Genomic DNA, 20,911 nt, shown 5'->3' on the forward strand with positions numbered 1-20,911 from the left:
TGAAGAAATCCTTTTCCACCTTCCAAGCAAGGACCCTAGCTAGCAAGGGAAGGAATAATTCCTCCTCCTGGGTCAGAGCCCAGCTTCTCTCCTGCTTCTTGTCTCTGAAATGGGTTGTTAGCACTGCTCTGCCCACTGTCAGGTTGTGTGGGGACTAAACAGTAAGCAGTGGTGGAGAAGCCATTGGTGAGGAGGCTTGGAGGGACACATATTCCTCGTCCCCTGCCCTGTGCTTTCTGGGGCTACTGTAATCTCCCAATCTTCAGGCAACTGTTGAGAGGGGTGATGGAGGTGGGACAGTTGGTGGCCTGTCTGGGACCACACCACTGACCTGTCTCTGTCCACATTCTTTTAAGTAGTTAACTTTTCCTCCTGAAGTAAAACCCAGTCAGGATGCCTGTCCCCAAGTGTGTCACCTGCAGGCTGGGTCCACCACATCCATAGATGGGCCTTCTTTCCAGTCTCTTTTGCTCTCTCTGCTGTAACCTCTGCCTGTCTTTTCCTATTGCAAAGCCCCTGCTGGTCCTCAGAGCTCAGCCTCGGGCATCTTGGCCTTCACTGCCATAGTGCTGCTGTCTAGACATTTCCCTAGCTTCCAGCTCTGCTTCCTTGTTTTCTCAGAGGTCCCCTGGCACTTGGCAGTCCTCTATGAAACTTCTCCCAAGTCCCTTGGCATTACTCTCCCAGGTCTGCCCTCCCTGGCCCCTTCCTTCTGTACTCCGGGAAGAGAGAGGGTGAATTGTGTCTCCACTTTACACAGAACAAGACTGAGTCCTTGAAAGTCTGACAGGCTCCCCTGTGACCACACAGTCCGGACCCTAGGAACAATCAATCCCTGAGGCCTGCTTAGGAACAGGGTGAACCTCCTACAGGCTCATACTATGGGACAAATCTGCATCCATACAGTGGGACATCAGAGATGAACCATGAGATAAGTCTGAGGAGGGAGGCAGGCACTGTAGGAATCCAGGCTCAGTAGCACGGACTCATTCCCATGTCATTCAGCAACCAGACTTCCTGGGACACAAGGCCTGTGCTTGCCGTACCCCATCCAGGCCAGGTCAGGCCAGTGCACAGAAGCCCAACGTTCCTGGCACTGCTAACTTGGGAATCCACCATTAAAACCTCTTCCGGCACTGCATGGGAATAGGTGCAGAAACATGGCATTAGCTCAGAGCCCTAAAAGAGGGGGTTGGGCCTTGTGGAAGAGAACATGGCCAACCACAGCCACAAGTCCTTAGCTGGAGACTGGACTCGGACACTTCTCTTGTAGAGCAGCCTCCCAGAACGGCCATTTTCATGGTCAGGTGGTATTTGATTGCAGTGTAGATGCAAGGGAGTCAGTGTTCAGTTTAGAGTAAAGTTAGAGTCAGAGAGAGAGAGAGAGGGAGGCAGTCACTTGCTCTGCAGAAACCAAAGTGCCAGAGGCAGGAAGCTCTGGCTAGCTTCCTCCCATGTTCAATTTTCTCTCTCAGGAAGATGGGAATGCACGGCCTGGGTCCTGGTCTTCCTTGGCTCTGCAGAGCATCCAGCTCTTTCTTCATCGTCTCAAACTGCTCAGAAGCAAAGGACAGGCTGGGGGTGGGGGTAGGGGATAAGGGATGGGGGTGTGGGGATGAAGGAGGCCTATCACCTATCATGAACCGGCCAGATTTTTGGTTTATGAGCTTTGTGGATGAAGAGTGTGCTTAGGGGAGCCCCATGTTCTCTGAGTCACTCATACACACCCATCAGCATGGACTCCCTAAGAGCAGGTGCTATTCTGATTCTGGGCTTCGTGCATGGCCTGCACGAAGTTGAGGGTCAACAAGTATTTTTTTTTTTTTTTGGTTCTTTTTTTCGGAGCTGGGGACCGAACCCAGGGCCTTGCACTTCCTAGGTAAGCGCTCTACCACTGAGCTAAATCCCCAGCCCCAACAAGTATTTTTAAAATATGAGCATTGATGAGTCTGGGCAGGTGGCTCAGTGTAGTTGCTGCCAAGCCTGATGACCTGAGTTTGATCCCCAGAACCCATGTGGTGGAAAGAGGGAACGGACTTCCACAAGGTGTCCTCTACCCTCCCCCTCCCCCAGGCTGTGGCACACACTTCCCTCCATAAGTAAATAAATAAATGTAAAAATAAAGCAAGAACAGTGACAGGCCAGGGCAGCCACACAGGCATGTAACATTCCTGGCACTGTCAGCTCTCAAGTCATGATGTCACCACATGCTTCAGACCCTGTGTGGGAATAAGAGAGGAGCCCGGTAACTGCTTAGCTCAGAGCCCCGAGAGGAGGGAGCCAGTGGAAGGAACTGCCGAGCAGGAGACCTGATGGTTGGTGTATGTTTGCAACCCCAACTATTGGAGAGGCTGAGGCAGAAGGGTTGCAAGTTTGGGGCTAACCTGGGATACAGAGTGAGGTCAAACCCAGCCTGGATAACTTAGTGAGAGCCTGCTTCAAATTAAAAGTACATATAGGCTCTGACTGCAGCCCATCTCCAGCAGTGCGTGAATGAAGAGTTTCTCAAAATTGGCCACATGGGGTGCTGTGACAAATGGAGTCTCTAGCCTCAGGGAAAGATAAATACCCTTGAAGCTTTTGACATACAAGAGTGTATTCAAGGCTCGGAGAGGTCCTGCAGTGAAGGACCTTAGAGTGTCCAAAACCGTTGGCCACAGATACCCTCTCCCTCGGCATCCCGGATCACTCTCTGGAGATACTGGCTTGTCAAGACCATACAAGGCAGACTTTGGGGTGCAGAGCAGGGGCTGGACCCACTCCTGACGAGAAAGTGTCAATAATGGGGAGTCTCCCTTCCCTGATATTCCTCGGGGAGGGACTTGGGAACATAGAGGAGGACTGAGCTGTGTGCCCTAGTCTGCATTTGCTCAGACTACTTCCCCGTTGGCCTGGACCTTATGAGGATGCCTAGCCTTTGTAGAGCTGTGGGCCAAAGACCCATCTTTCCCGGTGTTCTTGTTCTGCAGCATGGCCCTTACCTTGTCTCATCTGTTCTGTATCTGTTCTGCTCCTCCAAGGCCCTCCAAGCAGCGACAGACTGTTTTTCACTTTCTAAGGGTACTCTACCATATACAAGCTCTGGTTACCTCACCTGACATACTCGTATGCAGGGTGTCACCTCCACCAAGTCCCCTCCCAATCTCAGTGAGGATCTTTGCTAGTAGCAGTGTCTCCTCGACCGTCCATGTCCAGTGTGTTGCATCTGCTGATGAGGGCCTCTGTGTGAAGGAGCGAACTCTCCATTCACAGAGCATGCCACTGGGGATAGGAAGGGCCTGGTGCCTGGACCCAGGCTCTCATTGGCTGACATCTGATTGGCTTTATCATCACAGCTGCACAATGTCACCCTAGCCCTGGAACTACTCAAGGACGAAGGCCTGTGCAGCTACCCCATCAACCCTGAAGGTGAGTGCAGAGCTCCTCTTGCCTGGAGGACCTGCCTGGCTTGGATGTGACTGAGGGTTGCAGAGAGTGGAGGGACAAACATTGTTAGTGGGGTCCGCCTTCTTGGTGGTCTGTGAAAAGATAGCATTTCCTAGGCATCCTAGGAGAGATGCTGCGGCCACGCTGCCTGCAACAGGGTCTGAAGTCCCTCAGGTAGAATGTTCAGAGCACCCAGTCACTGTTGGGGGGAGGGGACATGATTGCAGGGGACGCCCAGAGAAGAAGGACACACCAATATATGTCATGTGGTTGGCACTGGGTCTTGAGTTCCTTGTCCCTGTTTGCAGGAGATTTTTCTTGTAGCATGGACCCTCCCCCATCCCTAGGGACAAATGCTCCTTCCTGTCCTGGCCTAACAGGCTGCTTTACTCCCTCTGCCCACAGATATTGTGAACAAGGACACCAAGAGCACACTGCGAATACTTTACGGACTATTCCAGAAGCATTCACTGAGGGCAGTGGGCGACAGGGCACACCATGGTACCCCAAAATAGTCACCACTACCTCTCCAAGCTGTTTCTCAGGGGCTGCCACCTCTGGAGGACACAGCAGTCCTAGATCTTCCCACACCAGCCTTGTTACTGTGGGTTGGTGACATGCTTCCTTCCCACACCTGTCTTGCTTGCCTTTGACCCCACCAGATGGGGACCAATCTTGTACCCACCCCTGCTTTATGAATTGTATTTAAGTGGGCGAGGGGGACTCTGCATGCCTGGGTTAGCCTTTAACTGTGGCAAAAAAGAGTTTGGTTCCCAGGCTAGACCAGCCCTATCAGCCCTCCAGTCTGTCTACTGGAGCAGTTAGTGGCTGCTCAGACCCCACAAAGCTGACCATCCCCAGCCAAAGGCTCTTTGGCATCAAGACTGATGGTCTCAGGCCATGGTCTCTACATACTTAGTTCCTGATCATCTCCCTTCCACTTGGGGTGATGAGCCCAGAACCCTCCCAAAGACCAGAGAAACATGTAGACCCCATGTCAGAGGACCCTGGCCAGGCTCTCCTTACAGCTGCAGTCCTGAGCTCTGCCCTGAGCCCCCAGGGAAAGAGAACCTGGAGTTGATTCTTGGGCTCAAGTTATCTCTGGTCTGCATTGTGTCCTGTGAGACTTAGTGTCTTGTTCAAAGAGAGAGAAACAGCTAAAGAACTGAGCTGGGTCCAGGCTGGAGGAGAAGCCGTGGGGGAAGATGCATGGTATGGGGGTCCAGGGGTACAGAGATATAGAGGTGTAGGGATTCAGGGGTGCAGGGATGTAGGAGGTTAGCCTCATCGTTACTCTTCTGGGCTATTCCTTGTTTGCCCAGCTCCTAGCCCCTGTGAGCAAAGTCTTTGAGGTTTGGGGTGAGTTTTGCCTTTGGGGAACTTTGGAGTAGAGTCTGACAGGGCAGGTCACCCCTACAAAGACAGTGGGTGCAGCTAGGTGACCTGGGGCTTCTCCCTACCCAACGCCTTCTACCTGTCCCTTTGGCCCTAGGCAGGCCACTCATCAGTCTTAGACAGTCCCATCAGATATCTGTCCTGCTGCCCCTGGGACATGTCCCTCTTCTATATCAGAGGCCTCTATATCACAGTAGCTGAAGCCTGGCTCTCTCTACCTGCTCAGGTAATCCTTCCATGGAGACCTTCCTCTGTGCCTTGTCTCTTCTCTTTGGAGCATCCTGAGGCACCGTACAAGCTTGAACCTCTCTGCTTCTTTACTGGGGCTTGGTAGACCAAAGCCGGAATCCACAGTCACCTCCTAGGCTCTTGGTTCCCTCCCTCCTTCCCTGCTTGCTTGTCCCCGTGGCCCCTTCATGTCCTCACCTCCACCTCCTCACCTCCTGTCTGATAGGAGATTTGGACATAAGGAAAATCATTTTTGTAACTTTGTTGAGGAATAAATAACATTTCCCCATTTAAATGCACGGCTTAATGATAGCAGACTAACATAGGCAATCGAATCCCTCCAAGCAGAAGGCTCAACCCGGTCACCTGATGTCCCTCCTGTCAGAGCCCTGGCGTTAGAAGGGCGGATCCACTTTGTGTCCTGCCTTTTCTGCATTTTTTAGAAGCTGCCATCACCGAGCGAGTGGCCTTCTTCACTGTGGTGGGGTTGGTCTACTGCTCTGCATTTCTCTGCATTTCTCTGCATTGCTCTGCATCCCAAGTCTAGTTGAATTCTCACGTATACCAGCTTATGTTCTGCATACTCTGCTCCTTAATTTAAAACTACTGTTTGAATAAAGACACCTACAGCCAGGAGCTGGGCAGAAGAGAGGTAGGCGAACCTTTGGTTCCTGGGCTGGGGGTCTGGGGCAGAGGCCACAAGGGGAGGGAGGGGAAGAAGGAAGAAGGTGCTATGGGGTAAGTGGGTTATGAGCTCATAGCCATGAGGGCTGGCCTGTTGGAGCAGGAGAGGCGGGGCGGATCACGCATGTGCTATCTTAGAGTTATTGACAAGAAAGAAGACAGAATGGCCCAGAGGGTTGATATCTGCCTGGCTCTAGTGCTTTAAGGCTTATCATAAATTTAGAGGCTTGCTGTCTTTTATTTGGGAGCGAAGTGATCTAAGGTGGGATAGAAACCCCCAAATAATATTTACAGTAACAGTGTGGGGTTTCTTTCCCTGATGCAACTCTGCTGTTTCCACAGTGACCCTACAGCCCACCCTTCTGTTTGCTGAAGACGACCCCCGCCCCCCATGGGGGCCAATCATTCATCCGTGCATGCACTGCCTCCAAAGCTCGAGGGCTCTCTTTACTCCAGTTTCTATGGAGTCTACAGGGATCGCCATTCATGGTTCTCAGATTGCTTTTCATGTTCAAGTCTGTGTAGGAACACTTCCCATCCCTTTCCCTAGGTGAATGCACAAGACTGACACGGTTGATTGGTACAGTAATTGTATGTTTTGTTCTGTAAGATACTGAGAAATGTAAGTTCTTTCTCTGCTGGTGAAATGAGCCAATTCAAGCCGTATGTATGTATATATGTATGTGTGTATGTATGTGTGTATGTGTGTATATGTGTATGTAAGTGTATGTGTGTACATGTATGTGTGTATGTGTGTACGTGTATGTGTGTATGTGTGTACATGTGTACATGTATGTGTGTATGTGTGTGTATGTGTGTAAGTGTATATGTGTATGTGTGTACATGTGTACATGTATGTGTGTGTATGTGTGTACGTGTGTATGTGTGTATGTGTGTGTATGTGTGTATGTATGTACGTGTATGTGTGTGTATGTGTGTGTATATGTGTATGTAAGTGTATGTGTGTATGTAAATGTATGTGTGTATGTGTGTACGTGTGTACGTGCATGTGTGTGTATGTGTGTATGTGTGTATATGTGTATGTAAGTGTATGTGTGTATGTGTGTATGTGTGTACATGTATGTGTGTATATGTGTACGTGTGTACATGTATGTGTGTATGTGTGTATGTGTATAAGTATATGTATGTGTGTACATGTGCACATGTATGTGTGTATGTGTGTGTATGTGTGTATGTGTGTATGTGTATGTGTGTATGTGTGTATGTGTGTATGTGTATGTGTGTATGTGTGTATGTGTGTGTATGTGTGTATGTGTGTATGTGTATGTGTGTATATATATGTATGTGTATGTGTGTATGTATGTACATACATATGTAGATACGTATATATATACACACACACACACACAGGTTTATTGGGAAGCTGCTTTCAGACAGGCACGTTCACTAGCCCTCAGTGAAAGAAGCCAGGGAAGCCACCATGGGAAGGAAGTGGGGAGGGGGAGAGCAGGGAGACCAAATCATCTAGGTTATATATACTGGGATCGAAAGTTTAGGGTTGGGAACAGGTAGGGACTGAGGGATGCTGGGAGAACCTAGAGGCCAGGCCTGTTTTGGTGTGTAAAATATGCACCTCAGCCCCTTGTTGCAGGGTCTGAAACCAAACAAAAGGGTTTTTGGAAGTCAATGTACTGTCTTCAGCCCCACCTGGGGTGCCCAAGGGCTCCCTTACTCTGCATCTTGCGAGCACTTGCCATCATCTATCTTTTCAATGTCCGCCACTCAAGAGGGTGGGCTGGTGTCCACAGTGTTTTTGATTTTCACTGTTTTTCCTCTAATGACTAACACTTTTGAGAATCCATATTAGTCAGTTCTGGATACTGTAATAAAATTCCCAACAGACTGGGCAGTTTAAATCACTGGTAGTCTGTCCCACAGTTGTGGTGGCTGGGGCTTGCACTATGGAGGGACTGGCAGATGCTCCTATGGTGGCTGTCAAGAACCCTCGTCCGGGCTCAGAGATGCTCGTCTTTTGTCTTCATGAGGAGGGTGTGGGTAGGGTGGGTTGGTGTCTGTCAGAGAGGAGAGAGAGAGGTCACCACCCTGCCATTGCCCCCCACACCATGGCGTCATCTAAATCTTATCACGGTAAACTTGCCTCCACATAGCACAGGTGGGCGAGGGGCAGCATGCATCTCAGGCAGTGACTTCTCTTTCCCACCCCTGTATCATCCTTGGTAAATTGCTTAAGTAATTTGCCATAAAAAATAATTGCACGTTGGATCCCCTGGGACTGGGGTTCCCGGCCTGATGTGGGGGCCGGGATGGAGTCTGACCCTCTGGAAGAGCAGTAAGCACTTTTAGCCACAGAGCTATCTAGCCCCATTTGCCTTTCTCCCTCCTGGTATAGAAAAATTACTGCACTTTAAGCTTCATATGTAGTGTTGGATGCATTCTGAGTTAATCCTTACACCGAGGGCAAAGGGTGAACTGTAATTTTCCCCGGCGGGTACCTCCTCATTCCAGCCCAATTTGTTGTAAAGACTTCCCTTTGCCCACCAATTCTCCCCGGTGGCTCGGTGCAAAATCAGTTTGCCATGCATTTTCCATGGGCCGTGCTCATCATGTGTGCAGTGTGCACCACGGTGCCAGCGCCAATGTCCTTACTACTGGGTCCATGAAGTCATGAAGCCAAGCAGTGGGTTCCCCGGCTCTGTTCTCTCTTCGAGAAGCAGTGTTGAATCTTGAGAGCGCTTTGAATTCATTCGATCTCGATATAAACTTGGGATCAATTTGTCCTTCTCTGTTTTTAAAAGAGCTTTGAGATTTTGACTGGAGTTGTGCTGACCCTTCAGTCAAGTGGGGGATGACTGATGGCTTAGGACTTTGGGAAGCTGGGTCACTAAGTTGGGGACCTCCCCTCCACCTGTCACCCTCTGCTCCTTCATCTCCTTTCCCCCCAACCTCTCACCCTTCTTCATCTCCTCTCCACCCTCTTCTCCGTCCCTCCTTTACCCTGTTGTAATTTAAAATATTTTATTAGTACTTTGAGAATTTCATATAATGTATTTTGATCATATTCACCCAACTCCTCCCCTTACCTCCTTCCAGATCAACCCCTATCTCTTTACTCCCAACTTCAAGTCCTCGTTTAAAAAACAATAATCCGGGGTTGGGGATTTAGCTCAGTGGTAGAGCGCTTGCCTAGCAAGCGCAAGGCCCTGGGTTCAGTCCCCAGCTCTGGGGAAAAAAAAAAGAATAAAAAAACAATAATCCACTCTGTTGCCCACAGACTCCTAGTGTGATCTTGTATTAGTCAGGCTTCTCTAGAGAAACAGAACTTATAAAATGAATATCTCTCTCCCTCCCTCTCTCTCTCTTTCTCTTTCTCTCTCCATATATATACACATACATATGTATATACAGTTACATATATATATATGTAGTCTATATGTATGCGTGTCTCTCTCCATATATATGTGTGTGCATGTATGTGTGTGTGCATATGTGTGTGTGTGCGTGTGTGTGTGTGTGTGTGTGTGCGTGTGTAGAAAGGGGAAGGGCATTTATTTTGTTTTTGTTTTTGTTTTTGTTTTTTTTTTTTGTTTTTTTTTTTTTTTTCGGAGCTGGGGACCGAACCCAGGGAAGGGCATTTATTAGAATGGCTTAGAGGCTTTGATCCAACCAGGGCAACAGTGGCTGCTTGCAAACGGAGCATCCAAGGGTCCAGTAGCTGTTCAGTCCATAAGGCTGGATGGCTCGGCTGGTCGTCAGTATATACCAGAATCCTGAAGAAACAGGCTCTAATGCTTCAAGGAGTGAACTTGCTAGCGAGAGTGAGAGCAAGGGAAGGCAGCCAGAGAGCAAGCTTCCTTCTTCAGCATCTTCTACATCGGCTGCTACCAGAGGTGTGGCCTGGGTTAAAAGGTGGCTCTTCTCACCTCAATAGATCGGGATTGAAGGTATATCTCCTTATCTCAAAGATCCCGATTAGAAGTGGGTCTTCCCTCTTAAAACGATTTAAGTAAGAAAAGACCCCCCACAGGAGTGCCCAGCCGTTTGGGTTTTAGTTAATTCCAGATGTAGTCAAGTTGACAACTGAGACCATCTACCACAGATGGCGTGTATCCCAGGCTGGCCTCTGGCCTCACTATGTAACCCAGGAAGACCTTGCATGGCTGGTCGCCTGATTCTGCCTCTGTGTGCTGGCATTACTGCTATGCGCCATCATGCCTGGTCCTGAACACCCCGCTTTGATTATGGTGGCCATTCCATTCACGCTTTTTAAAGATTCATTTTTAAGTCTGTGCATGCATATACGAACCTGAGTGCAGGTGCCCGCAAGGTCCAGCTAAGGGGTTGGATCCTATAGAGCCGGAGTTACAGGTGTGAGGAACTTTCTTGTTCTTGGCGCATCTCTGGTGTAAATCTATGCCATTCTCCTACGGCTGCCGTGCTCCCATGGTTCTAAATGCTGGAAGTCTGGAGTTAAGGTGCCGGTAGGGCTGTAACCAGGGAGGATATCTTTTTCATCTCCTGGTAGCTGCCTGCATTTCTAGCCCACAGCCATTTGTTTCTTCTTCTTGCCTGCCTACTTTTCTTTTTCCTCTTCCTCCCCCCCCCCCACTCTCTCCAAGGTCTCACTATTTAGTCCTGACTATTGTGGAACTCATGATATAGACCAGTCTGGCTTCGAACTCACAGAGATCTGCCTGCTTATCCTCAACTCTCACCCTCTATTCCTTTCTCTGGACTCCCTCCCTGGGCCTCCGATAAGAACACTTGCTATGGGATTTATAACCCTGTGACCTGAGACCATTTCATGTCACCCCCCCCAACTTGGAAATGTGAGGATGACACAGTTGCTAGATATGGGCTTTGTAATTGCAAGGGCTTCAGTTTGGTTTCCAGGCCCTTATAAAAATGCCAAGTGTGGTGGTATCTAGTCCTTTTCTGCTGCGATCACAGGATACTTGAGGTTGGAAGATTTATAAAGAACAAAGGTTTGCCTCTTAACAATTCTCAAGGCTGGGGAATCCAGGATGAAGGGGCTACACTCCTGGCTCTCATCTCATAGTAGAAGGAAAAGCGGGATGGACCTTGGAGAGGCAGCTTTGAGCTGCATGTACTCATGGAGGTGGACCCTGGTGACCTGAAGCTTCATATAGTTCCTCTTCCAGCACCTGCATGTGGGGGTGTATTATGTTTCTAGCCTGCAGGCTTCAGGGGACAAACTCAGCCCAGAGGTGAGCAGCTTTTTTCAGCCTTTACCAGAGTGGCAGGGAGTCTGTACCTTCGGGAATGGGTTCACTTTAAAGAAACAGATCTTAGGGTTGGAGAGATGGCTTAGTGGTTAAGAGCACTGACTGTTCTTCCAGAGGTCCTGAGTTTAAGTCCCAGCAACCACATTGTGCTCACAACCATCTGTAATGGGATCTGACTCCATCTTCTGGTGTGTCTGAAAAAAAAACAGATCTCTGTGTATGAAACTTCAAATGGACAGGGTTTTCTTTTTCTCTTTTTATTTATGTTTAAGGTTTACTTAATTTTCAACTACGGGATGTATGCCTGTGTGCCTGCAGTGCTTGTGACAGCCAGAAGAGGGCGCCAAATCCCCTGGAGCAGGATTTACAGGCTCTTGTGAGCTGTCCTACTGAGATGCTGAGAACAGAACTCGGGTCCTTTAGAAGAACCGTCTCTCCATTCGTTTGTTTGTTTGTTTAGTATTTATTTTCACCTCTGTGCCCTCTATCATTCTGTCCTGCTTCTCTTTCTTTAAATTGTTCTTGCAGGATTTTCTTATGGTGTCTTCCAGCTTATAAATTTCACAGCAAGAAGGCGGCCATTCCTCCTCTCTGGTTTGTTGGCTGTCTCTTTTTCTACTTGCCTGTTTTATGTGATTTTCAATTTATTCTGTTTTTTTAGTCATGGGACCCTGAAGAGTCTTGGCGTGAGTTTGTACATTTGTCTTGTGTTTTGAGTCTGTGGAGAATTTTGGTTCTGTGGGGCTATGAAATCCGGGAGGGCTTTGGCCATTATTTCTGCAAACAATTGTTTTCTGTCACCTTCCCCCCAATTCTTCCTCAATGCCAGGTTGAGTAGCTTTGGACCTTGTCACACTTGGATGCTGTATTTTTGGTTTTCCTTTTATTTCCAGTGCTGGGGAACAAAGGCAGGGGCTCGCACACACCCGCTGGGCCAGCGCTCCATCTGTGCTGTAGCTCTTTGCAGCCTTCCGGTGTCTCACGCTTTCTCCTGTTTTAAAGTCCATTGATCCGTCCTAGTCACCTCCGCTTTTATCCCCGTTTTATCCAACCTGAGACGTTGAGCTCTATCGTCTCGGGAATCCATTTAGGTCATTTAAAATATCCCCCAGTTCTCACCATGCTCACACTTCCTTCTACCTCCGTTGCACCCGAGGCCTATTTATACGTGTGTTTAAACACTTCCGTCTACTGATCTGTCATCTGGGATATTTCTGGGCTTCTTCCCTTTGATCGATTCTTCTGATTATGATTTATGGCTGTCTTGCCAAACAAAATTGCACGCCCAGCAAAAATGTACATCATGGATTTTATGTCACTGAGCACTGAGTTTCTTTTACAATATTTCTTGGGGCCCGTGAGAGTAAAAATAGTGGTTAGCAAGCCTCTGGGCTGTGGGGTCTGGTCGCAAGCACAATGGGCTCTGGGGGTTGGTCGTAAGCACAGCACTGGCCAGGTAAGTACCCCACCCCCAAGTCACACCTTCACCTTCATCTGGTCTTAGGAGGCAGAACAGGAGCCTGCTTGGTGGGTCAAGAGGACACTGTCCTCACCACTGAGGTAATGCTGACCTAAGCACCCTCCCTGTGATTGGAGGTTGGGCTGCCTGAGCTCTGAGACTGCGCCGGGTCTGCATGCCTTCTGTTCCCAGCCGAACACTCCAGGGAGATCTCTCCCCTGACCCATGTGACGAAGGGCAGTGTTTGCCGGCCTCAGGCCTCTCCCTGCAGTTCCCACAGATTATGGGGCCCTACAGACTATGGGGGACATGGTGATTTCAAACTCTAATCCCCATTCCTCTATCTGGGTCCTGACTTCCTGCTGCAGACTTCACCACTTCCGCTTTCCTGGAGGAGGGGCTGTTGGTTGGGTCCTCCGTTCTCTACAGTTCCCACCCCTCCCCCACAAGGGCACTGCTCCAGCTCAGCTCTGAGTTTCTTCTCATGTGCCTGTGCTTATGAGCGTCTAAGGACATTCCTGGGTATCTTTCTTCAGTTGCTGTTTTCTTTCTAACTTTTTATTTAATTCTTTTAGACAGAATCTTCTTTTGTTGTTACTGTTGCTTTTGTTAGTTTATTTTTCAAGACAGGGTTTCTCTGTGTAGCCCTGGCTGTCCTGGAGCTCCCTCAGTAGACTAGGCTGGACTCAAACTCAGAGATCTACCTGCCTCTGTCTCTCCAGTGCTGGGATCGAAGGCCTGCACCATTACCACCTGGCTAGACAGTCTTTTAATGGCCTGGGTCTCAACAGGTAGACTTGGCTGGCCGGTCAGTGAAACTAGAGATCCACCTGTCTCTATTCCTCAGTGCCAGTGTTATAAATGCCCATCACCACACCAGCCTTTCGAAAGTGGATTCTTGGGGCTCTGGGCTGGATAGTTTGGTCAATTTGACACAAGCTAGAGTCCTCGGGAAGAGGGAACCTCAGTTGAGAAAATACACCCACCAGAGCAGCCTGTGGTGAAGCCTGTGGTGCATTTTCTTAATGATGATTGATATTGGAGGCACAACTTACTGTGGGCAATGCTGGGTGCAGGCTGAGCAAGCCACAGGGAGTGAGCAGGTAAGCTCTGTCCCTCTATGAATTCTGCTTCAGTTCTTGGGCTCCTGCCTTGGCTTCCCTGAATGATGACCGATAAGCCCTAAATGGAAACAAACCCTTTCTTTCTCAAGATGCTTTTGGTCCTGGTGTTTTACCACAGCAATGGGAACCCTAAGGCAGGTTTGAACGGAGGTCCTTATGCTTGTGAGGTCATGGCTTTAACATCCGGGTCATCTCCATGATGGGTCTCCATGTGGCTCAGCAGTGCTGGGTTCAATCATGTGACTGAAGGACCATCACCCTCTCCGGATTTCTTTCCACACAGAAACCATCCTTAATGGGTAATAACTCTGCCTCCTTCCCTCAGCTCTGGGCAGCTACCAGGCTGCTTCTTTTTGACTCAATTTGTCTTTACTATCCAGAGCCTGGCTACTCTGATGGGTGCCGTTCAAACTCCTCACCTCCAAATCAGGGCTTTCTGTCCTGACTCTGCCTCTGGCCGCCCTGTTTTGCTCTCTTTGATCTACCCTTCTAATGTCATGATACTTGAGATCTGTGGTCCATTCTTTCCAACCTGGGCACTAAAACCTGTGCTTCTCTTCAGCTCATACTCTGTCTTCTTGCATCCTGAAGTCTAGGTCACTTGTCTCCCTGCCTTGTCTCCGCTAACTTCAATCCTACCACAGCCCCAGTGATCTTGTTTCAGGATCCTGGCCTCTGTGAAAGCTGCTCTCACCCTTGTCTAGCCTCTGGGCACCTCGGGAGCTGCTGACTCATAGTCTAGTCTCCCTTGTGCCTCTCTCAGGCTTCGCTTGCTTGGTTAGTGCCTGACATCCCCAAGCTCTCTCTAGGCTGATGTCATTTCTGCTCAAGAGGCTTCATGCTACCCAGCCAGAGAGACACTATCCCCTGAGGGAATGGGGTGTTAGGGGTGCATGGGAGAAGTGGCCCCACAGGAGGCTGACGGGAGAAAAAACCCTTCCCAGGCCTGTTCCACTGTCCAGCCGCTGTTCCCTCCTCCTCCATGACGTGAAATCTGACTCCAGTTGCAACTGCTGTTGGAGAAGAAGTTAGAAGCAGGATAATTATAGTGGGCTGAATGGGAAGACATCCAGAACTAGAGGAGCTGGCAGCCCTGGTGGGGCATGCAGACAGCTTCATGAGTGATGGGAAATGCCTCGAAGGCCGGGGTGCCTCCGAGTTGAGCCGCTTCCCAAAATAATCTAGGGGCAGCTGTCTCAGCTTCTGAAACTGGGTCTGGCCACAGGAGCCTGGGGAGCCCCCGGCCCCAAAGCAGCCCCGCTCTGGGAACAGATGGTGTTAGTGATTTTTATTTCTTTTTACCGAAGTCAGCTGGTGAGGAACAGCTTGTCTAGAGAAGTGTTGCCCACTCCCCACTCTTTTGGCTATGGATCAAAGCTGCCCTTCCCCCCACAGCCTCTGTCTCCTTTCCTTATAAGTCTGGTGGAGGGCCTGCAGCTCATTCCATTTCAGAACTCCAGGGGTCCTCACCAGCTGCATGGCAGGGACAGCCCAGGAAGCATCCCGGTCCTCTCCATCAGCGGGGGTCACAGATTGTGAGGAGGCCTGGGTATGTGGAGAACAGACAAGGAGAATACCCAGAAATGAGTTTTCCAAGGCTTGACCCATTGGCTCCAGGCTGGCCAACAAGTGCCAGAATTCTTTCATTCACCCACACGCCTTTCATACAGATTGACAACACCAAAAAGGAGATTCACCACCCAAGAGCCCTCACGTCTGCACTGATCGATAGGCCTCCCGGTGTGTACTTTCTTTGTGCGAGGCTTGGAGCAGGTGTAGAGAGATTGTGGAGTGGGGAGGTCAAGGCCCATTGCTTGTCATGCTGGCTTGGACGCAACGTCTGGGCCGGCGTCTGCCATGTGGTCCCTGAATACATCTTTTCCCTGCAGGAGAATCTGGATAGATCCCTAAGTCCCTAGATAGTGGAGTCCTTGTCTGTTAAGTGGGAGCAAGAAGGAGTCAAACCTTCATGAGATTTTAGTGAAAGTTACTAAGAGAATCTATCTAAGGAGCTGGAAGTATGAGTAGACATGTCACTCAATAAAGTATTACATGATACCATGAGCACCGTCATCACCACTGGCAGCATCACAGTCACTGCACCATTATCTTTACTACCACAATCACCATCACTACCATCATCTCTGTTACCATCAATACCAGATGATCACCATTGTCATCGTCATCATCACCACCACCATCATCATCACCATCATCATCACCAGCATCACCATCACCAACACCATTATCATCACCACCACCATCATCACCACTGGCAGCATCACAGTCACTGCACCATTATCTTTACTGCCACAATCACCATCACTACCATCATCTCTGTTACCATCAATACCAGATGATCACCATTGTCATCGTCATCATCACCACCACCATCATCACCATCATCATCACCAGCATCACCATCACCAACACCATTATCATCACCACCACCACCATCATCACCACCACCACCACCATTATCACCACCACCACCATCATCATCACCAGCATCATCACCAGCATCACCATCTTCACTGTCATCATCAGCTTCATCAATACACTGCCAACATCACCATCCTCCTCTTCCTCCTGGCCACTGCTACCACCACCTCTTTTCTAAAAGACAGGGCTGAGGGTCCCCTCCTCCATCCCAGTGAGCTTGCAGTGATGTGAGGTATCTGGCCAGGGATCTCGTTCACAGTTGGCATTTAGAGCCAGGAACTGAGAAGCATTCTATGTATCTGTGGTGATTTGAGAACGTTTGGCCCAGGGTGTGGCACTATTAGGAGGTGTGGCCTTGGTGAAGGAAGTGTGTCACTGTGGGGGTGGGCTTTAAGACTCTCATCCTAGCTCCCTGGAAGCCAATCTTCTGTTTGCCTTTGGAACAAGATGTAGAACTCTCAGCTCCTTCAGCACCATGTCTGCCTGGATGCTGCCATGCTCTTGCCTTGATGATAATGGACTGAACCTCTGAACCTCTAAGCCAGCCCCAATTAAATGCTGTCCTTATAAGTGTTGCCTTGGCTATGGTGTCTGCTCATTTCAATAAAACCAGAAGACAGTATCCTTGTCTGAGTCTTGCCTGTGGACTCGCAGGTGGCATTGTATAAATACCTGGAAGACACACTGGTGGTGACCTCTTGAATCTTCCAGGTCAGCATGGCTCCAACTGCATATGTAGCAAAGGACAACCTTGCTGGGCATCAATGGAAGGAGAAGCTCTTGGTCCTGCAAGGTTGGACCCCCAGTGTAGGGGCTTGTGGCGGGGAGAAGCAGTAAAGGGGGGTAGATGAGGAGGGGAACACCCTTATCGAAGGGGAGGGGGAAGGGTTAGGGAGCTTATGGACAGGAAACCGGAAAAGGGAATAACATTTGAAATGTAAATAAGAAATACCCAATTAAAAAAAAATCTTCCAGGTCAGGCAGATCTGGGCCTGCTGCCTTGCCTCCCAGCCCCCAACTTTTGGCAACCATGGCTCCCCACCATGCTTGTGTTAAAGCTATAACTAACTCCTAACACTTCCCTGAGCCCTGGTCTTGACTTGTGGGCTCCTTAGCTTAGCCAAGAAAACAGGGATGACAGAGTTCACTGTTTTATCCTCCCCCCTCCCTCTGTCTAGAGGGAGAGGCGGTGGTGTATGATTGGAAGGCTAGGCTCCATCTCCAACCAGATCTCTTAACAGCCATGTGCTCTTGGGTAAACCATGGCCTCTCTCTGAACCGGAGTTGCCTTGTGTGAAAAATGGGAATTTTCCTCTCCACTTGGGTTAAACAGCCAGAAGGGAGCCAAAGTGATGGATAAAGAACTAGACAAAGACCACAGCCAGCCTTGGCTACATTCTCCATTTCCACCAGCAGCCATGCCCCAGACAACCTGGATGCTTACCAAGCCCCTTCCTCCCACTGGGCTTGTGCTGGACTACATTACCCAGACTCCCTTGCAATCTGATGTAGCCCAGTGAAGTCCTACTCAATAGAGATGAAATAAGTGAGATGCAGATGAGCCTGGTTCTGATGGATGCTTGGGTTCTCCGATGATCGGGAGAGGCTCAAGCAACAGTAGTCTTGGAGGCCATGTCCTCAAGCTTCCATGTGGCTCTTGAGTATTTTATAACTGGTGCCATGAATCTTTTCCCACTGGCCATGCGATCCAAAAGCCCAGAGCTAAAGGATCACCAAGAAATGAGGACCCGGGTAGCTGAGGTGGCCTGAGGTCCAGTGGGAGATGGGGCCCCACTGGGCTCGGTAGACAGCAGAGTGGGTCATGCTGTCACCCCTAGGTACCAGCTTAGTCCTTCCCTGAGTAAACTGAGAGAGTGTGTTGGACCCGGGTTTCCTCAGAGCTCTGATTTGAAAGCGTCTATGGGTCAGCATGCCGTGCCCAGAGGGAGCTGTGCCAGATGCTGGGAAGTTCTAGGCTGTTTAATTTCCAGGAACAGACAGGGTTCCCATTCTCTCAGGCACTGGGGGAGAAGGCGAGCCGTGCCTGCTGCCCAGATAGACTTTAGCTATGCAGGGTAACAAAGGTCATCTTGCCCCTGGATTTCCGAATGCCTCTAAGGAACTCCTTACTCGAGAGTAAAATGCTTCAGACACGCTTAGCTGGATGTTGGTCAAGCAGCCTCTGTGAGAAAGAGTAAAATCACACAGGAGGAACATCAACCTCAGGCAGACATACCCTGGGTTTGGTGTAACATACAGAGTAGTGATGGCGTGATGGGAAGGTGGACAAGAAACATTAGTGCTTGCTGCCCACACACCCACTGTGGCCTGCTCTTGGCTATGTGTTTCCAATCCCCTTTGGTCCGTACATACCAGGAGTGCATACATACACATTCGCCAGGATGTGTAGTCTCCAGGCCACAGACTGACAGGCTGAACTAGGGAATCATGCATGACAGGCGTGGGGGCAAGGCTGAGATTTCTGAGGGAATCAGATGAGGGGAACTTTTGGTGTTAGCAGCAGGAAGGCCAGGCAGAGAGATGCTTGGTTTTGTGCTGAACCAATCACTCTTCATGCTAATGTTTGCAGAGCACTGGTCTTGTTAGCAGGCTTTTTCTGTTTTCTGTTTTTTTTTTTTTCTTAGTGTTGGAGATGAAACCTGGGTCTTGCCAATGCTAGGCAAAACCTCTGGTGCTGAGGCTCAGGTGCGCGAACAAGCTGGACAGCTTCGTAGAACATGACTGGCTTCGCTCACAGCTCTGAAGGTTGGCGGCTGCAATTCAGGTGTGCACTGGGCCAGGGCTCCTGGAATCCTTGAGGGAATCTGGTCCAGGCACTTTCCAGGTCTTGGTGGGTCCTTGGCTCTCTCCTTCATCGCCCCTGTCTCTGCTCCTGCCCTCATTTGCCTGCCCACTGGGTCTCCTCCACATTGTGTGGCTCAGACCTCTGTCCCAAACACTAACTTTGCTGTTGTAAAGCACAAAGAAGGGGGTCTGGGGAGATGGCTGATTTAATAATGTGTTCTCTGCCCAAGATCTGAGTTCGGTCCCCACACTCTTGTAAAAACGAGGTGCTGTGGCAAACACCTGCAATCCCAGGGCTCTGAACTTGGGAGAGGAGAGACAGGCACTTACTCTCTAGCAAATCTAGCCCAATTGGTGAGACCCTGTCTCAGAAACTGAGGTAGAGGTAGAGGGTGATTGAGAGATAGCATCCGAGACTGCCCCCTGGATACCACACACACTAGAACACAGGCACACCACACACACACACACACACACACACACACACACACACGAATGCACACATTCATGCACACATGCACGAATGCACACTTGCACGCACTGGCACATGCCTAGGCATGTGCCCATAAACTAGGCTGGGCTTGGTAATTCTAGCACTCAAGGCAAAGACAAGAGGATTGCCACAAATTTGAGGCCAACCTGGGTTACATAGCAAGTTCCAGGCTAGCCAGGGCTTTACAGCAAGACCCTCAAAACTCCTAAACAAAACCAATAAACAAAAGTCAAACTAGAAAGGGGAGTCTTAAGCACTCCCAGCTTCCCAGGGAGCGGTAGCCGAGACAGGATGACTCTGTGCAGGGAGCTGATCTCAGTAGTGTCAGATAATGAAATGAATCTCAAAAAAGTCTTTACATCCACAAAGCCTGGATCCTCAACACCCAAGAGGCTGATCGGAGTCTGGGTTTCTGTAGGCTGCCCACCCTTGTGGGAACAAGCCCCTCCACCCTCAGCTGAGGCCACACAGCCCCCGCTTTGAGACAACTGCACCAAGAAGAGAGGCTCCCCAATCGAGCCAGCAACTGGCCTGTCACTAGGCACTCGTACACATTTCATAAGAGTCTGAATCCTTTCTCAGGGGGACATTTTAATCAATGTGTTTTATAGAAGAAAACTCTTTGTTTTGAAATGAACGCTTTTGTGGATGTAATTTAACAGCAGAAGCTTAATAGGTGAACAATTCTGCACTGTTCAAAATAATTCACAGCTGCAGAGGAAGTGTTCGATTTTAAAAAAGCAGCCAAGGTAAGAGGGTAGCTGTCTGAACGGTGGAATACTAGAAGCCAACCCGTGGTGGTCTGGCTGTGTAGGCCTGTAGTGTTAGCTACTGGACAGGCTGAGGTAGGAAGGAGGGTCTCATGTTCAAGTCCTTCCTGAGGACGTAATGAAACCCTGTCTCAAAACAGAGACAAAAGAAAAAGGCAGGGTTTGTAGCAATGAGCATTGGTTACACACACTGTGGTCCTTGAGGCTGCACTGGCTGGTTTTCTGTCAGCTTGACACAGCAAGGGTCATCTGGGAGGAGGGGAGATCAGTTGAGAAAATGCCTCTCACAAGTCTCTGGGTCATTTTCTTGATTAATGATTGATGTGAGGGCTGGAGAGATGGCTCAGCCGTTAAAGGCTAGGCTCACAACCAAAATGATTGATGTGGGAGGGTCCAGGTCTCTATGAGTGGCACTGCCTGGACAGATAGACTTGGACTGTATAGGAAATCAGGCTTGAGCAAGCTGGTAAGCAGAATGACTCCATGGTTTCTGATTCAACTCCTTCCTCTGGGATCCTGCCCTGACTTCTTCAAAGTTGAACTGTGATGAAGATGTGTAACCCAAACGATGATAATGGTGATGACGACGATGACGATGACAATGACGACGATGATGATCATGATGATGATGATGATGACTATGATGAACAACCTTTCCTCTCCAAGGTGGTTGCTTTTGGCCATCGTTTTATCACAAAAGAAAGCACACGAGATGGAGGCCCTGGGCTCAGACCCTAGTACTGCAAATAAATTACAAAACCCCAGCCAGTCATGGAGTAACCAAGGCAGGTTCTCCTTGGTGGCACTGGGCTGCATTTGCAGCAGGGACACTGACATTATCCTCTTTGGGTTTCAGATGC

The 20,911-nt window shown here is 49.5% G+C and overlaps 1 protein-coding gene across 3 annotated transcripts in view; it reads left to right on the top strand.

Moving 5' to 3' along the window:
* Parvg (parvin, gamma) overlaps positions 1 to 16,605 on the top strand; it is a 30,182-nt gene extending 13,577 nt beyond the window's left edge. For 2 of the 3 annotated variants that reach the window (XM_063264274.1, XM_006241411.4), the window contains exons 12-14: positions 3,336 to 3,408; positions 3,832 to 9,267; positions 9,355 to 16,605. In XM_063264274.1, coding sequence (XP_063120344.1) covers positions 3,336 to 3,408; positions 3,832 to 3,941 — 183 coding nt within the window. In that variant the 3' untranslated portion in view covers positions 3,942 to 9,267; positions 9,355 to 16,605. Of the gene's footprint in view, positions 1 to 3,335; positions 3,409 to 3,831; positions 9,268 to 9,354 lie in introns of those variants that run through there. The other variant, NM_001130583.1, reaches the window with a different exon arrangement.
* The last annotated feature ends 4,306 nt before the right edge of the window (positions 16,606 to 20,911 follow it).

The sequence above is a fragment of the Rattus norvegicus genome, chromosome 7, assembly GCF_036323735.1.
Source record: "Rattus norvegicus strain BN/NHsdMcwi chromosome 7, GRCr8, whole genome shotgun sequence".
Classification (NCBI taxonomy): Eukaryota; Metazoa; Chordata; class Mammalia; order Rodentia; family Muridae; genus Rattus; species Rattus norvegicus.